The 22089-nt window shown below is 46.4% G+C and overlaps 1 protein-coding gene across 2 annotated transcripts in view; it reads left to right on the top strand.

Moving 5' to 3' along the window:
- The window catches only part of LOC136626156 (alpha-2-macroglobulin-like), a 459985-nt gene that overhangs the window by 124939 nt on the left and 312957 nt on the right, over positions 1-22089 (top strand). For both annotated transcript variants that reach the window (XM_066600963.1, XM_066600962.1), the window contains 5 exons: positions 3573-3757; positions 16838-17053; positions 19093-19220; positions 19753-19843; positions 21805-21873. In XM_066600963.1, coding sequence (XP_066457060.1) covers positions 3573-3757; positions 16838-17053; positions 19093-19220; positions 19753-19843; positions 21805-21873 — 689 coding nt within the window. The remainder of the gene's footprint in view (positions 1-3572; positions 3758-16837; positions 17054-19092; positions 19221-19752; positions 19844-21804; positions 21874-22089) is intronic.

Raw genomic sequence — 22089 nt, forward strand, 5'->3', positions numbered from 1 at the left:
CTGTGCTTTTCCACGTGTCTGTTGTTAAGTGGACCTTGGCAGTAACCGCGTTGGTGAGGGCTGGGACGGCACATCGGGAAAAGTAGTGGCGACTGGGAACTGAGTAGCGCGGGGCCGCCGCCACCATCATACTTTTGAAAGCCTCCGTTTCCACAACCCTATACGGCAGCATCTCCAGGCTGATAAATTTGGCTATGTGCACGTTTAACGTTTGAGCGTGCGGGTGCATGGCGGCGTACTTGCGCTTGCGCTCCAACACTTGCGCTAGCGACGGCTGAACGGTGCGCTGACAGACATTGGTGGATGGGGCCGAGGACAGCGGAGGTGAGGGTGTGGGTGCAGGCCAGGAGACGGTAGTGCCTGTGTCCTGAGAGTGGGGTTGGATCTCAGTGGCAGGTTGGGACACAGGGGGAGAGGCAGCGGTGCAAACCGGAGGCGGTGAACGGCCTTCGTCCCACCTTGTGGGGTGCTTGGCCATCATATGTCTGCGCATGCTGGTGGTAGTGAGGCTGGTGGTGGTGGCTCCCCGGCTGATCTTGGCGCGACACAGGTTGCACACCACTGTTCGTCGGTCGTCTGCACTCTCAGTGAAAAACTGCCAGACCTTTGAGCACCTCGGCCTCTGCAGGGTGGCATGGCGCGAGGGGACGCTTTGGGAAACAGTTGGTGGATTATTCGGTCTGGCCCTGCCTCTACCCCTGGCCACCGCACGGCCTCTTCCAACCTGCCCTGCTGCTGCCCTTGCCTTCCCCTCTGAAGACCTGTCCTCAGTAGGCGTAGCAAACCAGGTGGGGTCAGTCACCTCATCGTCCTGCTGCTCTTCCTCTGAATCCTCTGTGCGCTCCTCCCTCGGACTTACTGCCCTTACTACTACCTCACTGATAGACAACTGTGTCTCATCGTCATCGTCCTCCTCACCCACTGAAAGGTCTTGAGACAGTTGCCGGAAGTCCCCAGCCTCATCCCTCGGACCCCGGGAACTTTCAAAAGGTTGGGCATCGGTCACGACAAACTCCTCCAGTGGGAGAGGATTCGGAACCATTGCTGCCCATTCTGGGCAGGGGCTTAAGAACAGTTCCTGGGAGTCTGCCTGCTCCTCAGAATGTGTCATTGTAATGGAGTGAGGAGGCTGGGAGGAAGGAGGAGCAGCAGCCAGAGGATTCAGAGTTGTAGCAGTGGACGGCGCAGAACTCTGGGTGTTCGATAGATTGCTGGATGCACTTTCTGCCATCCACGACAGGACCTGCTCACACTGCTCATTTTCTAATAAAGGTCTACCGCGTGGACCCATTAATTGTGAGATGAATGTGGGGACGCCAGAAACGTGCCTCTCTCCTAATCCCGCAGCAGTCGGCTGCGATACACCTGGATCAGGAGCTCGGCCTGTGCCCACACCCTGACTTGGGCCTCCGCGTCCACGTCCTCTAGGCCTACCCCTACCCCTCAGCATGGTGTATTACCAGTAGTGCAGAAACACAACGCTGTAATTAAATGTGCCGCTTATTGGCCTGTGGTTGGAGGCTGACTTCGCTTACGGAACGCACAGCAGAGCCAGGAAATAATGTTGCGCAAGCCTGCTGTAACACTTAGCTGGCTGCGTATGAATTTGGACAACTACCCTCACCAGAGACCCAGTACACTGAGGGCGGTCACAGGCAGCCCAAATAGAATTTTTTTCACAAAAGTTTGCGGAAAGGCCCACTGCTTATATTCACGAAATATGTCTTCTGTCCCTTCCTCAGCAGCACTACTGTCCCTGGAGTATGTCAAATAACTGCAGTGTTGCACTGTGGACTGTAATACAGCGCTGATGTAACAGCCAACACAGAGCCAGGAAATAATTTTGCGCAAGCCTGCTGTAACACTTAGCTGGCTGCGTATGAATTAGGAGGACTACTACACCCAGCAGAGACCCAGAACACTGAGGACAGTCACAGGCAGCCCAAATAGATTTTTTTCCCCAAATGTTTTTGCAAAGGCCCACTGCCTATATTCAATAAATATATCTCTTCTCTCTCTGCGTCACCGCTACTGGCCCTGGAGTATGTCAAATAACTGCAGAGTGTTGCACTGTTGACTGGAATACAGCGGTGATTTAACAGCCAACACAGAGCCAGGAAATAATTTTGCGCAAGCCTGCTGTAACACTTAGCTGGCTGCGTATGAATTAGAAGGACTACTACACCCAGCAGAGACCCAGAACACTGAGGACAGTCACAGGCAGCCCAAATAGATTTTTTTCCCCAAATGTTTTTGCAAAGGCCCACTGCCTATATTCAATAAATATGTCTTCTGTCCCTGCCTCACAATATATGTCTTCTGTCCCTGCCTAACCACCACTTCTGGCCCTGGAGTATTACTGCAGGGTGCAATGCTCTGCACGGCCGATATACCAAAAAAAAAAAAAAGTGCAACACTGCAAAAAGCAGCCTCCACAGTACTGCACACGGTAAGATGTGGCCCTAAGAAGGACCGTTGGGGTTCTTGAAGCCTAAAATACTCCTAACACTCTCCCTATAGCAGCTCCGGCACCAACAGCACTTTCCCTCCTCTATGTCAGAACGCATCTGTGGCGAGCCGCGGGAGGGGCCGATTTTTATACTCGGGTGACACCTGATCTCGCCAGCCACTCACAGCAGGGGGGTGGTATAGGGCTTGAACGTCGCAGGGGGAAGTTGTAATGCCTTCCCTGTCTTTCTATTGGCCAGAAAAGCGCGCTAACGTCTCAGAGATGAAAATGAAAGTAACTCGAACATCGCGTGGTGCTCGTCTCGAGTAACGAGCATCTCGAACACCCTAATACTCGAACGAGCATAAGCTCAGACGAGTACGCTCGCTCATCTCTATTTATAAACCATATTACATGGAGACCAATTATGATGGTAATATATTTAATTGGGTCCATACAATGATATTTGCATCACACAGTTTTTAGTACTTCCAGAGAAAAATTAAATTCAAGATTCAGTACTGAATCTGAAGGCCATGTACTATGAGGTTTAAGGGAACATGCATGATCTTAAAAACACTATACACTGAAGCAAGGCCTGCAGCGCATAGAGGGAGTTGTACTCCCGCTAACACATTGTTTCTGGCCTCCAAATCATCTCTTTGCTGCAGCTCTATGGGAATTTCTGTTCCCAAAAGGACTACATACCTTCCGTTACAATCCAACACCATGGGGGAAAAAAAAAAAAGAGCAGTTCTGCCAAACATATGGAGTTCTTTTCCTCCACTTGATCACAATATGATGCTACCCGCAGGCAGGAAGGAGCATAAGGTTGCGGTGTGATGGTCTCCCCAGTGTCCTCACCAACTTTTCCAACTTCGCTCAATAAAAAATGGTTAAAATACACAAGATGGAAAAACAGGTATAGTATGGCTGCATTTCCTATTAGGTAATATAAAGCTGAAAAGTATCAGTCTCACTGTTTTGTAAAAATTGTGTGGAGTGTCTATTTAAGCAGAAACACTTAGATGTGGACATCATATGCTTACTTCAATAATTATCTTTGTTTGTATAGAACTGGAGATCTTTAAGAACATATTCTTCATTGATATTTCCTAAACAGGGGGAACAATGCACTGGGAAACAAACTCTTACCATGGAGGTAAAATTCAGACTGCATCATATATTCTACTAGCCTTACTTTCCGAGAAGACAACACCTACCAAGAAATGCCTGGGAGAAAGTGTAGAAATCATGCGTTGGCTAGTGAGCAAGCAGAATACAAATGGAGGCTTCCAATTTTCTCAGGTTGTATCTATTTCCAAATAAACACTCAACTTTGTAGTCCAGGGCTGGTCCTACATATTAGGCTACTTTCACACAGATGATTAAAAGTTGCACTCGAGATTTTTAGGGACAGCTCTGATCAGAAAGCACATGAATGCAACATCTGTGTGCTGTCCGATGTGCTGAACATCACACATATAGGCTACTTTCACACGAATGATTCTTCTGTCCAATTTTCAGACTGATTTTTTTTTTAGGTCTGAAACTTGGACAGAAATTGGACCCATTCATTTGAATGGGTGTATACACATGAGATTTCTTTAACTTGGATGAATAAAAAAAACTGCAGCTAGTGCTTTTTTTTATCAGATTTTCGGAAGAGATAAAAATGTGCAGAATAGCACATGTAACTGTGTCGTGTCCTGCACATTGGACAGCACATGGATAAAATGTCCTTGTGCTGTCTGATGTGAGATGTGCCTAAGAATTTCAGGCACGACTTGTACACCATCCATGCAGAAATAAGTACCTAAGGATACATGCATACAGTTGTTTTTTTCCACCAGATTTTCGGACTGTGAAATCGGTTCAAAAATCGGACAGAAATAGCACCCATTAATTTGAATGGGTGTATTCACATGGGCTATTTTTTTTAACTTGGTGTTCCACACAGAATGCCTGTTTGCTGTCCCATCTGAGTTGCACCCGATAATGTGGGGAACAATTTTACACGTCCATGGGCATGTAACCTTACATGTGCTGTTACTGTAAAAAAAAGCGCATGTGAATACACCCATTCTAATGAATGTGTTGTATTTCCCTCTGATTTCACTGGCCAACAAAAAAAATATTTTGGAATGTTTCCTCAACTTCATGAGTCAAATCTTACTAATTTTGGGGTGAGAAAAATGAATATGACAAAGAAAATTTTTTATTAGCTCTAGTTTCTGTGATATACAATAGGTGGAAGTATGTTATTTTAATGGATAAAGAATCATAGAATCATAGAATGGTAGAGTTGGAAGGGACCTCCAGGGTCATCGGGTCCAACCCCCTGCTCAGTGCAGGATTTACTAAAGCATCCCAGACAGATATTTGTGCAGCCTTTGTTTGAACACTACCACCTCCCATGGTAACCTGTTCCACTCATTGATCACCCTCACTGTCAGAAAGTTTTTTCTAATATCTAATTTGTGTCTCCTCCCTTTCAGTTTCATCCCATTGCTTCTAGTCTTTCCTTTTGCAAATGAGAATAGGGCTGATCCCTCTGCAGTGTGACAACCCTTCAGATATTTGTAGACCGCTATTAAGTCTCCTTTCAGCCTTCTTTTTTGCAAGCTAAACATTCCCAGATCCTTTAACCACTCTTCATAGGACATGATTTGCAGACCACGTACCATCTTGGTAACTCTTCTCTAAACTTGCTCCATAGACATAGTTTGTCTATGTCTTTTTTAAAATGGGGTGCCCAGAACTGGGCACAGTATTCCAGATAAGGTCTGACTAAGGAAAAGTAGAGGGGGATAATGACCTCACGTAATCTAGACTCTCTTAATACATCCCAGAATTGTGTTTGCATTTTTGGCTACTGCATCACATTGTTGACTCATGTTCAGTCTATGATCTACCGATATTAGTATACCCAAGTCTTTTTCACATGTGCTGCTGCTTAGCTCAATTCCTCCCATTCTGTATGTGCTTTTTTCATTTTTCTTGCCCAGATGTAGGACTTTTCATTTCTCCTTGTTAAAGTCAACACCCACTGTGCAAGCTTTTCTAGATCTTTTTGAATACGCTCTCTCTCTATTAGCTATCCCTCCTAGCTTTGTGTCATCAGGAAATTTGATCAGTTTCCCATTAATTCCCTTCTCCAGATTATTTAAAAAAATATTGAACAACACTGGGCCTAGGACAAAGCCCTGTGGTACCCCACTTGATACATTCTTACACTTAGATGTGCAGCCATTTATGACCACTCTTTGAGTAGGTCACTCAGCCAGTTCTGAATCCACCTAACAGTTGCCTTGTCAATCCCATATTTGATCATTTTTTCAATAAGTGAGATAATGAGATACTTTGTCAAATGCTTTACTAAGGTCAAGAAAAACTATATCCACCGCATTTCCCTGATCAACCCAGTAAGTGATACTATCATAGAAGGAAATTAGATTAGTCTGACATGACTTGTTTGTGACAAACCCATGCTGGCTCTGGTTAATTACTCCATTTTCATCCAAGTACTTGCATACATGCTGTTTAATAATTTGTTCAAAGATCTTTCCCGATATACAAGTCAGGCTCACAGGCCTGTAGCTTACTGGATCCACCTTTTTCCCTTTTTTCAAGATAGGGATAACATTTGCCCTTTTCCAATCTCCTGGGACTTCTCTTGTTCTCCAGGAATTTTCAAAGATTATGGCGAGTGGTTCAGCAATTACCTCCGCTGCTTCCTTTAGTATCCTAGGATGTAATTCATCTGGACCTTGAGACTTGAACTCATTTAAGTTAGCTAAGTGTTCCCTCACCCTCCCACTGCTTACAGAAAGCCTGCATTCTTTTATTCCCCCAATAGCACAGGGAAGATCAGTTGATGTTCCATCTACTTTCTGAAAGAAAACAGATACAAAATAGGAATTTAAAAGTTCGGCCTTCTCAACATCATTCTTAATAGAGATGAGCGAACACCAAAATGTTCGGGTGTTCGTTATTCGGAACGAACTTCCCGTGATGCTCGAGGGTTCGTTTCGAACAACGAACCCCATTGAAGTCAATGGGCGACCAGAACATTTTTGTATTTCGCCGATGCTCGCTAAGGTTTTCATGTGTGAAAATCTGGGCAATTCAAGAAAGTGATGGGAATGACACAGAAACGGATAGGGCAGGCGAGGGGCTACGTGTTGGGCTGCATCTCAAGTTCACAGGTCCCACTATTAAGCCACAATACCGGCAAGAGTGGGCCCCCCCCCTCCCAACAACTTTTACTTCTGAAAAGCCCTCATTAGCATGGCATACCTTTGCTAAGCACCACACTACCTCCAACAAAGCACAATCACTGCCTGCATGACACTCCACTGACACTTCTCCTGGGTTACATGCTGCCCAACCGCCCCCCCTCCCCCCCCCCACAGCGCACACCAAAGTGTCCCTGGGCAGCCTTCAGCTGCCCTCATGCCACACCACGCTCATGTCTATTTAGAATTGCGTCTGCCATGACGAGGGACCGCAGGCACACACTGCAGAGGTTGGCACGGCTAGGCAGCGACCCTCTTTAAAAGTGGCGGAGCGATAGCCCACAATGCTGTACAGAAGCAATGAGAAATAGAATCCTGTGCCACCGCCATCAGGAGCTGCACACGTGGGCATAGCAATGGGGAACCTATGTGCCACACACTATTCATTCTGTCAAGGTGTCTGCATGCCCCAGTCAGACCGGGCTTTTTAATTCATAGACACAGGCAGGTACAACTCCCTATTGTGAAGTCCCTGTCCACCCACAGCATGGGTGGCTCCCTGGAACCCACCGGCGGTACACAGAAATATCCCATTGCATTGCCCAACACAGCTGAGGTAGTAATGTCGTGCTTAATGCAGGTGGGCTTCGGCCCACACTGCATGCCCCAGTCTGACTGGGGTTCTTTATAAGTGTACAGATGTAGTAAAAAGTCCGTGTGCACCTACAGCATGGGTGGGTGCCAGGAAGCCACCGGCGGTACATAGAAATATCCCATTGCATTGCCCAACACAGCTGAGGTAGTAATGTTGTGCTTAACCCTTTCCAATCCAATTTGTATATGGTTTTCCTAGGGGGCTTACTCTTTTTCTGCTGTTATACAACGGCGCTATATGCTGGCTAAAGCCAGTACTGCATGAGCTGACACGTAGGATAGGCTCCGACAGCAGAGAGGCTGGCAATATACAGTAAGAGAACCCCGACGGACGTCTACCAACAAAGGAGTTGTACAGCCTTAAACCCTAATGTCTTCACAGGTCACACAGTGGACTGGAAAGGGTTAATGCAGGTGGGTTTCGGCCCACACTGCATGCCCCAGTCAGACTGGGGTTCTTTACAAGTGGACACATGTAGGTTAAACTCCCTGTGGACCCACTGCCTGGGTGGGTGCCAGGAAGCCACCGGCGGTACATAGAAATATCCCATTGCATTGCCCAACACAGCTGAGGTAGTAATGTCGTGCGTAATACAGGTGGGCTTCGGCCCACACTGCATGCCCCAGTCAGACGGGTTCTTTAGAAGTGTACAGATGTATTAAAAACTCAGTGTGCACCTACAGCATGGGTGGCTCCCTGGAACCCACCGGCGGTACATAAAAATATCCCATTGCATTGCCCAACACAGCTGAGGTAACGTCAGCTGTAATGCAGGTGGGCTAAAAATTAATTTGATTACACTGTAGGCGAGGGCCCACAAAAATTGCTGTATCAACAGTACTAATGTACATCCCAAAAATTGGCCATGGCCAGCCAAGAGGGCAGGTGAAACCCATTAATCGCTTTGGTTAATGTGGCTTAAGTGGTAACTAGGCCTGGAGGCAGCCCAGTGTAACGAAAAATTGGTTCAAGTTAAAGTTCCAATGCTTTTAAGCGCATTGAAACTTATAAAAATTGTTCTGAAAAATTATTTGAGTGAGCCTTGTGGCCCTAAGAAAAATTGCCCGTTCAGCGTGATTACGTGAGGTTTCAGGAGGAGGAGCAGGAGGAGGAGGAATATTAGACACAGATTGATGAAGCAGAAATGTCCCCGTTTTGGATGGTGAGAGAGAACGTAGCTTCCATCCGCGGGTGCAGCCTACGTATTGCTTACGTATCGCTGCTGTCCGCTGGTGGAGAACAGAAGTCTGGGGAAATCCAGCCTTTGTTCATCTTGATGAGTGTTAGCCTGTCGGCACTGTCGGTTGACAAGCGGCTACGCTTATCTGTGATGATTCCCCCAGCCGCACTAAACACCCTTTCCGACAAGACGCTAGCCGCAGGACAAGCAAGCACCTCAAGGGCATACAGGGCTAGTTCAGGCCACGTGTCCAGCTTCGACACCCAGTAGTTGTAGGGGGCAGAGGCGTCACCAAGGATGGTCGTGCGATCCGCTACGTACTCCCTCACCATCCTTTTACAGTGCTCCCGCCGACTCAGCCGTGACTGGGGAGCGGTGACACAGTGTTGGTGGGGAGCCATAAAGCTGGCCAGGCCCTTAAAGACTGTTGCACTGCCTGGGATGTACATGCTGCTCGATCTACGCACATCCCCTGCTACCTTGCCCTCGGTACTGCGCCTTCTGCCACTAGCGCTGTCGGCTGGGAATTTGACCATCAGCTTGTCCGCAAGGGTCCTGTGGTATAGCAACACTCTCGAACCCCTTTCCTCTTCGGGAATCAGAGTGGGCAAGTTCTCCTTATACCGTGGATCGAGCAGTGTGTACACCCAGTAATCCGTCGTGGCCAGAATGCGTGCAACGCGAGGGTCACGAGAAAGGCATCCTAATATGAAGTCAGCCATGTGTGCCAGGGTACCAGTACGCAACACATGGCTGTCCTCACTAGGAAGATCACTTTCAGGATCCTCCTCCTCCTCCTCCTCCTCCTCAGGCCTTCCACGCTGAAAGGATGACAGGCAATCAGCCGGTGTACCGTCAGCAGCGGCCCAAGCTGTCTCTTCCCCCTCCTCCTCATCCTCCTCATGCTCCTCCTCCTCCTCCTGTATGCGCTGAGAAATAGACAGGAGGGTGCCCTGACTATCCAGCGGCATACTGTCTTCCCCCGCCCCCGTTTCCGAGCGCAAAGCAGCTGCCTTTATGGTTTGCAGGGAATTTCTCAAGATGCATAGCAGAGGAATGGTGACGCTAATGATTGTAGCATCGCCGCTCACCACCTGGGTAGACTCCTCAAAATTACCAAGGACATGGCAGATGTCTGCCAACCAGGCCCACTCTTCTGAAAGGAATTGAGGAGGCTGACTCCCACTGCGCCGCCCATGTTGGAGTTGGTATTCGACTATAGCTCTACGTTGTTCATAGAGCCTGGCCAACATGTGGAGCGTAGAGTTCCACCGTGTGGGCACGTCGCACAGCAGTCGGTGCACTGGCAGCTTAAAGTGATGTTGCAGGGTGCGCAGGGTGGCAGCGTCCGTGTGGGACTTGCGGAAATGTGCGCAGAGCCGGCGCGCCTTTACGAGCAGGTCTGACAAGCGTGGGTAGCTTTTCAGAAAGCGCTGAACCACCAAATTAAAGACGTGGGCCAGGCATGGCACGTGCGTGAGGCTGCCAAGCTGCAGAGCCGCCACCAGGTTACGCCCGTTGTCACACACGACCATGCCCGGTTGGAGGCTCAGCGGCGCAAGCCAGCGGTCGGTCTGCTGTGTCAGACCCTGCAGCAGTTCGTGGGCCGTGTGCCTCTTATCGCCTAAGCTGAGTAGTTTCAGCACGGCCTGCTGACGCTTGCCCACCGCTGTGCTGCCACACCGCGCGACACCGACTGCTGGCGACATGCTGCTGCTAACACATCTTGATTGCGAGACAGAGGAGGAGGAGGAGGAGGGTGCTTTAGTGGAGGAAGCATACACCTCCGCAGATACCACCACCGAGCTGGGGCCCGCAATTCTGGGGGTGGGTAGGACGTGAGCGGTCCCAGGCTCTGACTCTGTCCCAGCCTCCACTAAATTCACCCAATGTGCCGTCAGGGAGATGTAGTGGCCCTGCCCGCCTGTGCTTGTCCACGTGTCCGTAGTTAAGTGGACCGTGGCAGTAACCGCGTTGGTGAGGGCGCGCACAATGTTGCGGGAGACGTGGTCGTGCAGGGCTGGGACGGCACATCGGGAAAAGTAGTGGCGACTGGGAACTGAGTAGCGCGGGGCCGCCGCCTCCATGATACTTTTGAAGGACTCAGTTTCCACAACCCTATACGGCAGCATCTCAAGGCTGATGAATTTTGCTATGCGGACGGTTAACGTTTGAGCGTGCGGGTGCGTGGCGGCGTACTTGCGCTTGCGCTCGAACACTTGCGCAAGCGACGGCTGAACGGTGCGCTGAACTACACTGCTGGATGGGGCCGAGGACAGCGGAGATGAGGGTGTGGGTGCAGGCCATGAGGCGGTAGTGCCTGTGTCCTGAGAGGGGGGTTGCATCTCAGTGGCAGGTTGGGGCACAGGGGGAGAGGCAGGGGTGCAAACCGGAGGCGGTGAACGGCCTTCGTCCCACCTTGTGGGGTGCTTGGCCATCATATGTCTGCGCATGGTGGTGGTGGTGAGGCTGTTGGTGTTGGCTCCCCGGCTGAGCTTTGCGCAACAAAGGTTGCACAGCACTGTTCGTCGGTCGTCAGGCGTCTCTGTGAAAAACTGCCAGACCTTAGAGCACCTCGGCCTCTGCAGGGTGGCATGGCGCGAGGGGGCGCTTTGGGAAACACTTGGTGGATTATTCGGTCTGGCCCTGCCTCTACCCCTGGCCCTGGCCACCGCACTGCCTCTTGCAACCTGCCCTGCTGATGCCCTTGACTCCCCCTCTGAAGACCTGTCCTCCTGAGTAAGCGTTGCACACCAGGTGGGGTCAGTCACCTCATCGTCCTGCTGCTCTTCCTCCGAATCCTCTGTGCGCTGCTCCCTTGGACTTACTGCCCTTACTACTACCTCACTGCAAGACAACTGTGTCTGATCGTCATCATCCTCCTCACCCACAGAAAGTTGTTGAGACAGTTGGCGGAAGTCCCCAGCCTCTTCCCTCGGACCCCGGGAACTTTCGAATGGTTGGGCATCAGTGACGATAAACTCCTCTGGTGGGAGAGGAACCGCTGCTGCCCAATCTAAGCAGGGGCCCGAGAACAGTTCCTGGGAGTGTTCCCGCTCCTGAGCAGGTGTCATTGTAGTGGAGTGAGGAGGCTGGGAGGAAGGAGGAGCAGCAGACAGAGGATTCGGATTTGCAGCAGTGGACGGCGCAGAACTGCGTGTTGACGATAGGTTGCTCGAAGCACTTTCTGCCATCCAGGACAGGACCTGCTCACACTGCTCATTTTCTAATAACCGTCTCCCGCGTGGACCCATTAATTGGGCGATGAATGTGGGGACGCCAGAAACGTGCCTCTCTCCTAATCGCGCAGCAGTCGGCTGCGACACACCGGGATCAGGAGCTCGGCCTGTGCCCACACCCTGACTTGGCCCTCCGCGTCCACGTCCTCTAGGCCTACCCCTACCCCTCAGCATGCTGTATTACCAGTGATTTGATTTCACAGGCAGGAAATAAATTGGCGCAAGACTGCAGGCCAAATATAATTTTTTCCCTTTTTGGAAAACGAAAGGCCCCACTGCCTCTAGTGAATGAATAATCTAAGTTTAATAACTGTGCTGTGTCCCTGCTTATGTGTCACAGAACGTGAGGGTAGCAGAGTTATTATAACTCTTGGAGAGCAGGTATTTTTTTCCCAATTAAGGAAAGCAAATGGCGAAGCCAGCAGTAAAGCGTAGCTGGGTGCGTCTGATTTAGCAATGTTGTTCAAGCAGCTCACACGTGTCCACCGCCCTTAGGACGGACAGAGGCTGGACAAATAGATTTGTTTTCAGTTTTTTTCCACCAAAAGGCAGCACTGCGTATATTCAATGAACATGAGAAGTTTAATAACTGTGCTGTGTCCCTGCTTATGTGTCACAGAACGTGAGGGTAGCAGAGTTATTATAACTCTTGGAGAGCAGGTATTTTTTTCCCAATTAAGGAAAGCAAATGGCGAAGCCAGCAGTAAAGCGTAGCTGGGTGCGTCTGATTTAGCAATGTTGTTCAAGCAGCTCACACGTGTCCACCGCCCTTAGGACGGACAGAGGCTGGACAAATAGATTTGTTTTCAGTTTTTTTCCACCAAAAGGCAGCACTGCGTATATTCAATGAACATGAGAAGTTTAATAACTGTGCTGTGTCCCTGCTTATGTGTCACAGAACGTGAGGGTAGCAGAGTTATTATAACTCTTGGAGAGCAGGTATTTTTTTCCCAATTAAGGAAAGCAAATGGCGAAGCCAGCAGTAAAGCGTAGCTGGGTGCGTCTGATTTAGCAATGTTGTTCAAGCAGCTCACACGTGTCCACAGCCCTTAGGACGGACAGAGGCTGGACAAATAGATTTGTTTTCAGTTTTTTTCCACCAAAAGGCAGCACTGCGTATATTCAATGAACATGAGAAGTTTAATAACTGTGCTGTGTCCCTGCTTATGTGTCACAGAACGTGAGGGTAGCAGAGTTATTATAACTCTTGGAGAGCAGGTATTTTTTTCCCAATTAAGGAAAGCAAATGGCGAAGCCAGCAGTAAAGCGTAGCTGGGTGCGTCTGATTTAGCAATGTTGTTCAAGCAGCTCACACGTGTCCACCGCCCTTAGGACGGACAGAGGCTGGACAAATAGATTTGTTTTCAGTTTTTTTCCACCAAAAGGCAGCACTGCGTATATTCAATGAACATGAGAAGTTTAATAACTGTGCTGTGTCCCTGCTTATGTGTCACAGAACGTGAGGGTAGCAGAGTTATTATAACTCTTGGAGAGCAGGTATTTTTTTCCCAATTAAGGAAAGCAAATGGCGAAGCCAGCAGTAAAGCGTAGCTGGGTGCGTCTGATTTAGCAATGTTGTTCAAGCAGCTCACACGTGTCCACCGCCCTTAGGACGGACAGAGGCTGGACAAATAGATTTGTTTTCAGTTTTTTTCCACCAAAAGGCAGCACTGCGTATATTCTATGAATAATAACTGTGTTGTGGCCCTGCCTATACAATTCTTTCCCTGCAGTATCAATGGAGGGTGCAATGGTCTGCAGAGGCGATTTTGAGAAGCAAAAAAAAAATGCAGCACAGCTAACAGCAGCCTGGACAGTACTGCACACGGATAAATATGGCCCTAGAAAGGACCGTTGAGGTTCTTGAAGGCTACACTCACTCCTAACACTCTCCCTGCCTATGCAGCACTTCTGTCCCTAATGCCAGGTGCAACGGTCTGCAGAGGCGATTTTGAGAAAAAAAAATTTGCCACTGCTAACAGCAGCCAACACACAGCTATCAGTGGCCCTAATAAGGACCTTTGGGGGGTCTTGAAGCCTACACTAACTACCAATTCTTTCCCTACAGCAGCTCCGGTACAAACAGCACTGTCCCTCATCTAACTCACACCGCATCTGAGGCGAACCGCGGGAGGGGCCGACTTTTATGTTCGGGTGACACCTGATCTCCCCAGCCACTCACAGCAGGGGGGTGGTATAGGGCTTGAACGTCACAGGGGGAAGTTGTAATGCCTTCCCTGTCTTTCAATTGGCCAGAAAAGCGCGCTAACGTCTCAGGGAAGGAAGTGAAAGTAACCAGAACACCGCATGGTGTTCGTTACGAATAACGAACATCCCGAACACCCTAATATTCGCACGAATATCAAGCTCGGACGAACGCGTTCGCTCATCTCTAATTCTTAACCAATTCACCATTTTCATCTTGTAAGCATCCAATAGGATCTTTGACTTTTCTTTTGCTTTTGACATACCCCACAAATCCTTTTTTATTGCTTTTGGCCTCTCTTGCAAGCCTCAATTCATTAGTAGCTTTAGCTTTTCTGACACTTGCCCTACAGTTTCTGCAGACCTCATTATATTCTACTTTAGATATTCCCCCCTTTTAACATTTGATAAGCATATTTGTCTTTGTTTTTAACATGTTTGCAAGTTCTGCGTTTATCCATTCTGGTTTCTTTAAATGCTTCCCATTCTTCCTTCTTTTAGGGATTGTTAACGATTGTGCTTTGAGAATATCATTTTGCAATATTTCCCAACCTTCTTGGGTATTTCTGTCCTTAAGAACATCCAGCCATTGGATTCTTCCTATCCTCTTTCAGAGTTCGTTGAAATCTGCCTGTCTAAAATCCAACCTTGAAGTCTGAGTTTTCTCAGGTCTTCCTCCCCTTTTTATCCAAAATTCAAAAATAGCATGATCACTGCCTCCTAAGGACCCAACCACCCTTAAGAGAAAATGATACATTTTAATTACATATGCTAACATTGAAAGTGCATTTGACATTTTTTAATGATAGTTACATTCTAAGAGTTCTAAATTGATGGAAGAATTACTGGCAGGTGGTTCGGTGTGAAGAGAATTATGTGGTGACTTCATGAGGTCATTTTCTTTTGGCTTGCCTCTTGTAAGTGAGTTCTGGAGCATCCCTACACACAGAGCAGAAGTAATCCGCAAGCATTGCTTCATTCCAATCGTCCTGATATCTTTGTTCCATTACAGAAATATCCTGGTGGAATCTTTTACAAGTTGTAAACGTTTGCATCACTTAATCTAGGAAATTTGTCTCATAAGTATTTAAATGCCTGTCCTTCATGGTTCATACATTTGACAACATTTTTCATTAAACCTAGTTTTATATGAAGGGGTGGAAGAACATCTTTTGGGTCCACGAGAGGCTCGGCAATGACATTTATCTCGGTAGAGTCAAGATTTCTTGAAGGCCAGTCCGCTTGAATGTAATGTGATTTCCTATCTCTACTGTCCCACATACATAAAAAGCAACAATATTTAGTGAACCCCAGTTGCATTCCTAAGAGTACATCAATGACTTTTAGATTGTCACAGATTTTCCACTTGTGTTCAGCATATTTGATTGAGTTGAGGAGGGCTGTCATGTTTGCATAAGTCTCCTTCATGTGAACTGCATGACTAACAGGAAAAGATTCCATTGCTGTAGTCTTGACCCTAGAAGTTCTGTATTCTCCTTTGACAAGTCAAGGTCTCGAATGAGATCACTCAGTTTCGTTTAACTCAATCTGTACAGTGTATCATCTTTTACTTCAAAGTCAGGCTCATGGGATGTGGAAGGCTTGTTGGGTTCTTCTTTTCCCACACTTACTTAATTTTCTACTTCAGGCTCATAATATTGGGATGGAGTAGGAGCTGGCAAACTACCTGATTGTGGAATAGGTCGAATAGCAGATGGAAGATTCGGGTATTGAACTGTTCCTGTTTTCTTCATTGACAATCTTGCCTTTATAGGCGAAGTCAAGCAGAAATAACAGTCATCTGTATGGTTTGTGGGCTCAATTTCAACCACTGGTTGACTTATTTGCGTAAACAAATGCACTCTGCATTTGAACATGCAACTATGTAGGCACAAAATCTCATTATTTTGTGCCTATATGGACAACCCAGAAGTTCTTTGATTCTACTAAAATGAACTTGGATCATCAATTAAAGATCAATCCAGTAGAACCGCTGGTTGTGTTGTTATTGTGGAAGTAATTTGGGTGCTATAATAGTCATGTTACATGTGTGAAACTAGCCTCTTGCTTCTGGTTACTAATATAGAGGTCACTTTCATATTTTTAGTTTAATGCTAAGTTCAAACAAGACACAACAAATCTACAGTTGTTCTGCTGCAATAGCTCTTAATAGATTTTTCTACTAGATAATGAGTATGCTGCAAATTTCAAAAATGTTGATTTTTCCACAAGGAAGTTTTTTGTCAAATGTGGACTGAGTTTTGAAAACTTCAATCACATGATTTGTACTGTAAGTTTACAGCAGGTCTATCCTAAGAATATGTTCACATGTTGGACTAAAATCTAACTAGAACTATAGCCTCTAATTTCTACTGGGTATTTGCCGTAGATAAGTTGCAGGTCTGCTGCAGATTCATTCACGGAATTGCTCCATTGTCATTCAATGAGGCTACACTGCTGCATTTCTGTCCAAAATAAGTGGCCTCCCACTCAGTCAGAAATCTATGCAGAAACTTTCTGATGCCTAGTTGCGGAGACCCTTCTCACGTGCATGTGCATTGTTATCGTACTTCGTGCGGAATGAGTAGTGGACTCCATAGCATTAAATCTGATGTGGGGTAAAATTATATTTACCACAGTTGATATCAAAACTTTTCCCACAGCCATAATAATAGGGCTATTTATACTATATATCAGAGTGATTGCCTTCTTCTATAAAGGTTTAAGTTTAGGTTTTGGGTTGGATTTTGGATCCCCAGCTTCAATTGTGAACAAGACAGCAATTTCCTTTCATTCTAGATACAGCAGTGTAACTTACCTGTTTCAGTTACCATTTTAACCCATGTAAATTCTTTCTCCTTTTTCCTGTAGGACACGACCCTAGGTCTTCAAGCTCTGTCCAAATATGCCAAAGTCATGAAGTATAAACAGGGGGATTCAACGGTGACAATTCGATCAAAGTCCGGCTTCGAGAGAACTGTTCATGTGGACCAAAGCAATAGTTTTCTTGTACAAAGCGTTGACCTTCCAGAAATCCCAGGAGAATATGCAGTTAGTGTTACAGGCAATGGCTCAGTCTATTTACAGGTATGAACAGCGTATGTTTCTGGCCTGAGATGAGGCCTATAATATTGTATGATATGCATCTTTTTCTAATCTTGTTTATATTGTTAAAATTATCTTCTGTACTTGTTTTAAAGGGCTCTCACATGAGCAATTACTAGCTCTTACTGCATGCAGATATCGTGTGCGTGGAGCACACAGCAATACGCAATACATTGCATACTACTGCGTGCCAATAAATCCGCATACACTATCTTGGTGTCTATGCGCACGTAATACGCCCCGAGACAGCGCGTGTCATGTCCTTTTTTTCACACGCATTTCGCGCACTGTGTGAGAGAGGGGGACCATTGAGAGTGTTGTAAAGTTTCTTATCGCATATTACGCTTGCAAAAACCTGTGCATCTAATATGTGGTAAAACACACTTGTGTGAGAGAGTCCTAAGGTTCACACAAGTGTTATAGCTTCAATTTGAACTATAGCTTCCAACAGAGCTATGACTGCTGTGTCTTTTTCAGTTGGACACCATCAAATTCTGGTGGGCTCTATTGTCTTTTGTGGTGTCCATCAGGGTCCATCAGGGCTGGTATGATTGGTGTATCGGCTTTGTAAGAGATCTTAATGGATTATAATTAGAGATGAGCGAACGTACTCGTCCGAGCTTGATGCTCGGGCGAATATTAGGGTGTTCGGGATGTTCGTTATTCGTAACGAACACCACACGATGTTCGGGTTACTTTAACTTTCTTCCCTGAGAAACCATTTCTATATGCGCTCAATGGGGCCGGCGGCAGCAGCGCCAACCCCATTGAGAACATATAGAAGACAAATCCTTCTTCTCTGCCACAGCTGTAACAGCTGTGACAGAGAAGAACGATGTTTGCCCATTGAATTCAATGGAACCGGCAATACAGCCGACTCCACTGAATGCAATGGGCTGCCGGCGATCGCGGGATGAATTGTCGGAAAGGGGTTAAATATATAAGCCCTTTCCTGCAATTCATCCAGAAATGTGTAAAAATAAAAAAATATATATATACTCACCTGGTGCCGACAGACGGAGTTCAGCGCGGCAGGCTGCAGTTCTCCTGAACTGCTCTGAACAGCTGTGAGTAGTATTCAGCAGCCGGGGATTTAAAATCCCCGCCTGCTGAATAAGATGCCTCTGAATGGTCACAGCCTGACCAATCAGAGGCCAGCCCTCACTCACACCCATTCATGAATTCATGAATGGGTGAGTGAGGGCTGCCTCTGATTGGCTCAGGGGCAGCTCTCCTGCCCCTGAGCCAATCAGAGGCAGCCCTCACTCACCCATTCATGAATTCATGAATGGGTGTGAGTGAGGGCTGGCCTCTGATTGGTCAGGCTGTGACTATTCAGAGGCATCTTATTCAGCAGGCGGGGATTTTAAATCCCCGGCTGCTGAATACTACTCACAGCTGTTCAGAGCAGTTCAGGAGAACTGCAGCCTGCCGCGCTGAACTCCGTCTGTCGGCACCAGGTGAGTATATATATATTTTTTATTTTTACACATTTCTGGATGAATTGCAGGAAAGGGCTTATATATTTAACCCCTTTCCGACAATTCATCCCGCGATCGCCGGCAGCCCATTGCATTCAGTGGAGTCGGCTGTATTGACGGCTCCATTGAATTCAATGGGCTAACATCGTTCTTCTCTGCCACAGCTGTTACAGCTGTGGCAGAGGAGAACTTGCTGTGTGGTTCCCATCATTTTCTTGAATTGCCAAGATTTTCACACATGAAAACCTTAGCGAGCATCGGCGAAATACAAAAATGTTCCGGTCGCCCATTGACTTCAATGGGGTTCGTTATTCGAAACGAACACCCGAACATCGCGGGAAGTTCGTTTCGAATAACGCGAACCCGAACATTTTGGTGTTCGCTCATCTTTAATTATAATGCATTGACTTATAATGCGTCCATTAAGTTTTGGGGGGGTTATTTTGTTTTTTAGTAGACAACACAGCATACTCCTCTATTCAGGTACAACATAAACCAGATGAGAAAGAACTATTGTAACAGAGACTCTTCTACTTGCAGTCACACCTACATTACAACGTTCTACCTGACTCATCTGAAAGAAGCAATTTTTTTTTCAATATAAGCAGTGAACCATCTGTCTGCACCCATGAATCACAGAAGAAATTTAATATACACATGGATATTGGGTGAGATAAAGTTTCTAATAGGAGGCTATTAATGGTCTGCATAATGTCATCCAAACTACTTAAATTGACACTTTGTATCAAGTTGTTGGAAGTGTAGATGTTATACCATTACTTGTTTTTATAAATGGGGATTTTGCACCAGCAAATTTCTGCTAGCAGCAGCCAGAATTCTCTTGCTCCCAGTAGTCCATAGTTTCTTCTTCCATCTCCCAGCTTCCCCCACCACACAGAGTAATTGATGGACTTTCTTGTAGTAGTTTGTATACATGTAGATAATCACTCTACATGGGTGGGGGAAGCAGGACTCACAGGCTTTCTCTATGAGTCCTAGCAGCATTTAACATCAAAATACTCAATCAAATTATAGAAAACAGTATAAGCCTCAGTTTAGCACCTTACTCTATCCCATGCCTCAGAGAGCAGAATTGATAGAACCACTTTAAGAACTACTTGTAGCTCATTCTTATTTAATGCTGTTGAAACTAAATTTTAAAATCAAAGTCCATTAACCTGAAATATTTATTGTTTGTAGATATTCTGGAAAGCGAAAAAACACCAATATGGCGGTGATCTTAATTGAGCCTCTATCTGGATATGTTCCTGATAAAAACAGTATTAAAAAGGTGAGGAATATTAGGGTCAGAAGAGATCAATAATGATCATACAAGTTTATGTATGAGTATGAGATGGTCTGTTTTTAATTACAAACTAGTTGATTGGAATAGATTTTGCCTGAGGCCGCTGACTTGATATTATGAGCACTTATTATCTGTATTTTTGAATAGTCATACACATTAGAGTTACAGCTAGAGATGAGCGAGCGTACTCAGCCACGCCCCTTTTTCGCCCGAGCACCGCAATTTTCGAGTACTTCCGTACTCGGGCGAAAAGATTCGGGGTGCGCCGTGGGTGAGTGGGGGGTTGCAGCGGGGAGTGGGGGGGGAGAGGGAGAGAGAGAGGGCTCCCCCCTGTTCCCCGCTGCTACCCTCTGCTCCGCCACGCCTCCGCCCGCCCCCGGCGCCCCCCGAATCTTTTCACCCGAGTACGGAAGTACTCGAAAATCGCGGTGCTCGATCGAGTAATTACTCGAAACGAGTAGGTTCGCTCATCTCTAGTAACAGCCCAACCAGTTTATTTCAACAGCATCAGCTGACCTTCTAATGAGTATGGGAGTTTCCTAACTCTTTCTTGTGGTAGATATTGGGGGGAAGAAATATCAGACTGTTGAATTTCAACATTTATGATCCTCCTTTGTTCTAAGAGGAGAAAAGCCACCACCAGAGGTGTCTGGCAGCAGCTTATCTCCTTGTCCCATTCAGACCACATGCATGTTTTGCCGAGCCATGTATATGAATGCATGGGTGGACAGGCAAAAGAAAATAGCCATGTTCCAAATGGTAAGTTATTCAAAGTCAATGGGCAGCTTTGCATATAACAGACTGGGCAGTACAGCTGATAAGACAATGATAGAACACTCAAAATTCCTCCTAGAGGTAAAGCTACTCCTGCCACCAATGCTAATTTTGGTGGAAGATGCGGCTAATAGATCCATAACCTGGCAGTACTCTTTCATGCAACCAAAAATCTGGTATTCCACACTGCTTTAAAATTAAGGAGTTAAAAAAAAATGTAAAACGACAAACAATCAAAACAAAATAATAAACAATGAGACAAAATAAGAGAGGTTCCTGTTTAGAATTTAAATGGACAAGGAAGGGTGATACAAAAGGCACATGGTACAAGTTTTGTCCAAGGGATTAACTCTATATGTTGGCAAAAGGAATATGCTATAAACCAGCCAGTATCTGAGCCAACCTAAATAGAGAGTAGTCACTAGAGTACAGTAGCTAGTTAAGGACAAAGCTTGCAGTGGAGGTATATGCAGCCGGACAAAATTCTGTAACCCTGGGTTCAGACGGGTCGTAATTCCAATGGAAATCGTGCAGTTTTGCCACAGTGAAAAACCACTAGATTTGTGCTGGGGAAAGTGTAGCTTTAAAACCCGCGGCACATAGCCGCGGTTTTGGAACGGCTTAGCCGCATGCTTTTCCATTACAGCTGGTGCTCCCATAGAGAGAAGTGCGGCCACAACGGAAAAAAAAAATAGACATGCTGCGGGCAGGGAATCTGCGCCGCAGCATCGGCTAATGCAGGCTTTGCCGCGACGGATTGGCTGTCCCGTGTGGACGAGATTTTTGACAAATCTCGTTCACATGGCTGGCTAATCCCGGGTTTAGCGTCCACAAGCGGATGGGCCGCAGCAAAATTCCACCAGGAATTTCCACTGCAAATCCGCCCTGTGCGAACCAAGCCTAAGCATCATAAATTATGGTTATGTCACATAGGACTCCTTTGAAGGATTACAAAATGATATTTTAAGGCAGGCTTTAAACTAGGAATGTTAGGAGCAAGTCTAATGATCCAAGGTAGTAAGTTTCAGAGGTTGGGTGCAGCAAAGGAGAAATCCCTGTAACAGTTTTTTATATTATACATAAAACAAGTTTGCCAGTGATTTGAATATATCTAATATAATAAGACTTAGAAAATATCTCATTTAATAGTAGAAAATGCTTTACTTTTTCAGCTGAAGAAGAATCCAGTAGTAAAGAGAACAGAAGTGTCAGCCAAGAAAGTTTCCATTTACCTGGATAAGGTTTGTAACAATTTTCTTTTAAAAGAAAAAGGATCAAAATAATAAAAAAAAAATAAAAATAATCCTCTAAAAAATTAAGATTTAGCTACAGATGAACTCATATTTTGACTCACCACTTATGTACTCGCAGTGCTGTTTTATAGAGTCAAAACACTTTTGTACAGTCACACTTTAGGCTTCTCCTCCCCTGGCTGTTGGCTGCATGTGTGTTTGATG

Source organism: Eleutherodactylus coqui, chromosome 4 (assembly GCF_035609145.1).
Source record: "Eleutherodactylus coqui strain aEleCoq1 chromosome 4, aEleCoq1.hap1, whole genome shotgun sequence".
Classification (NCBI taxonomy): domain Eukaryota; kingdom Metazoa; phylum Chordata; class Amphibia; order Anura; family Eleutherodactylidae; genus Eleutherodactylus; species Eleutherodactylus coqui.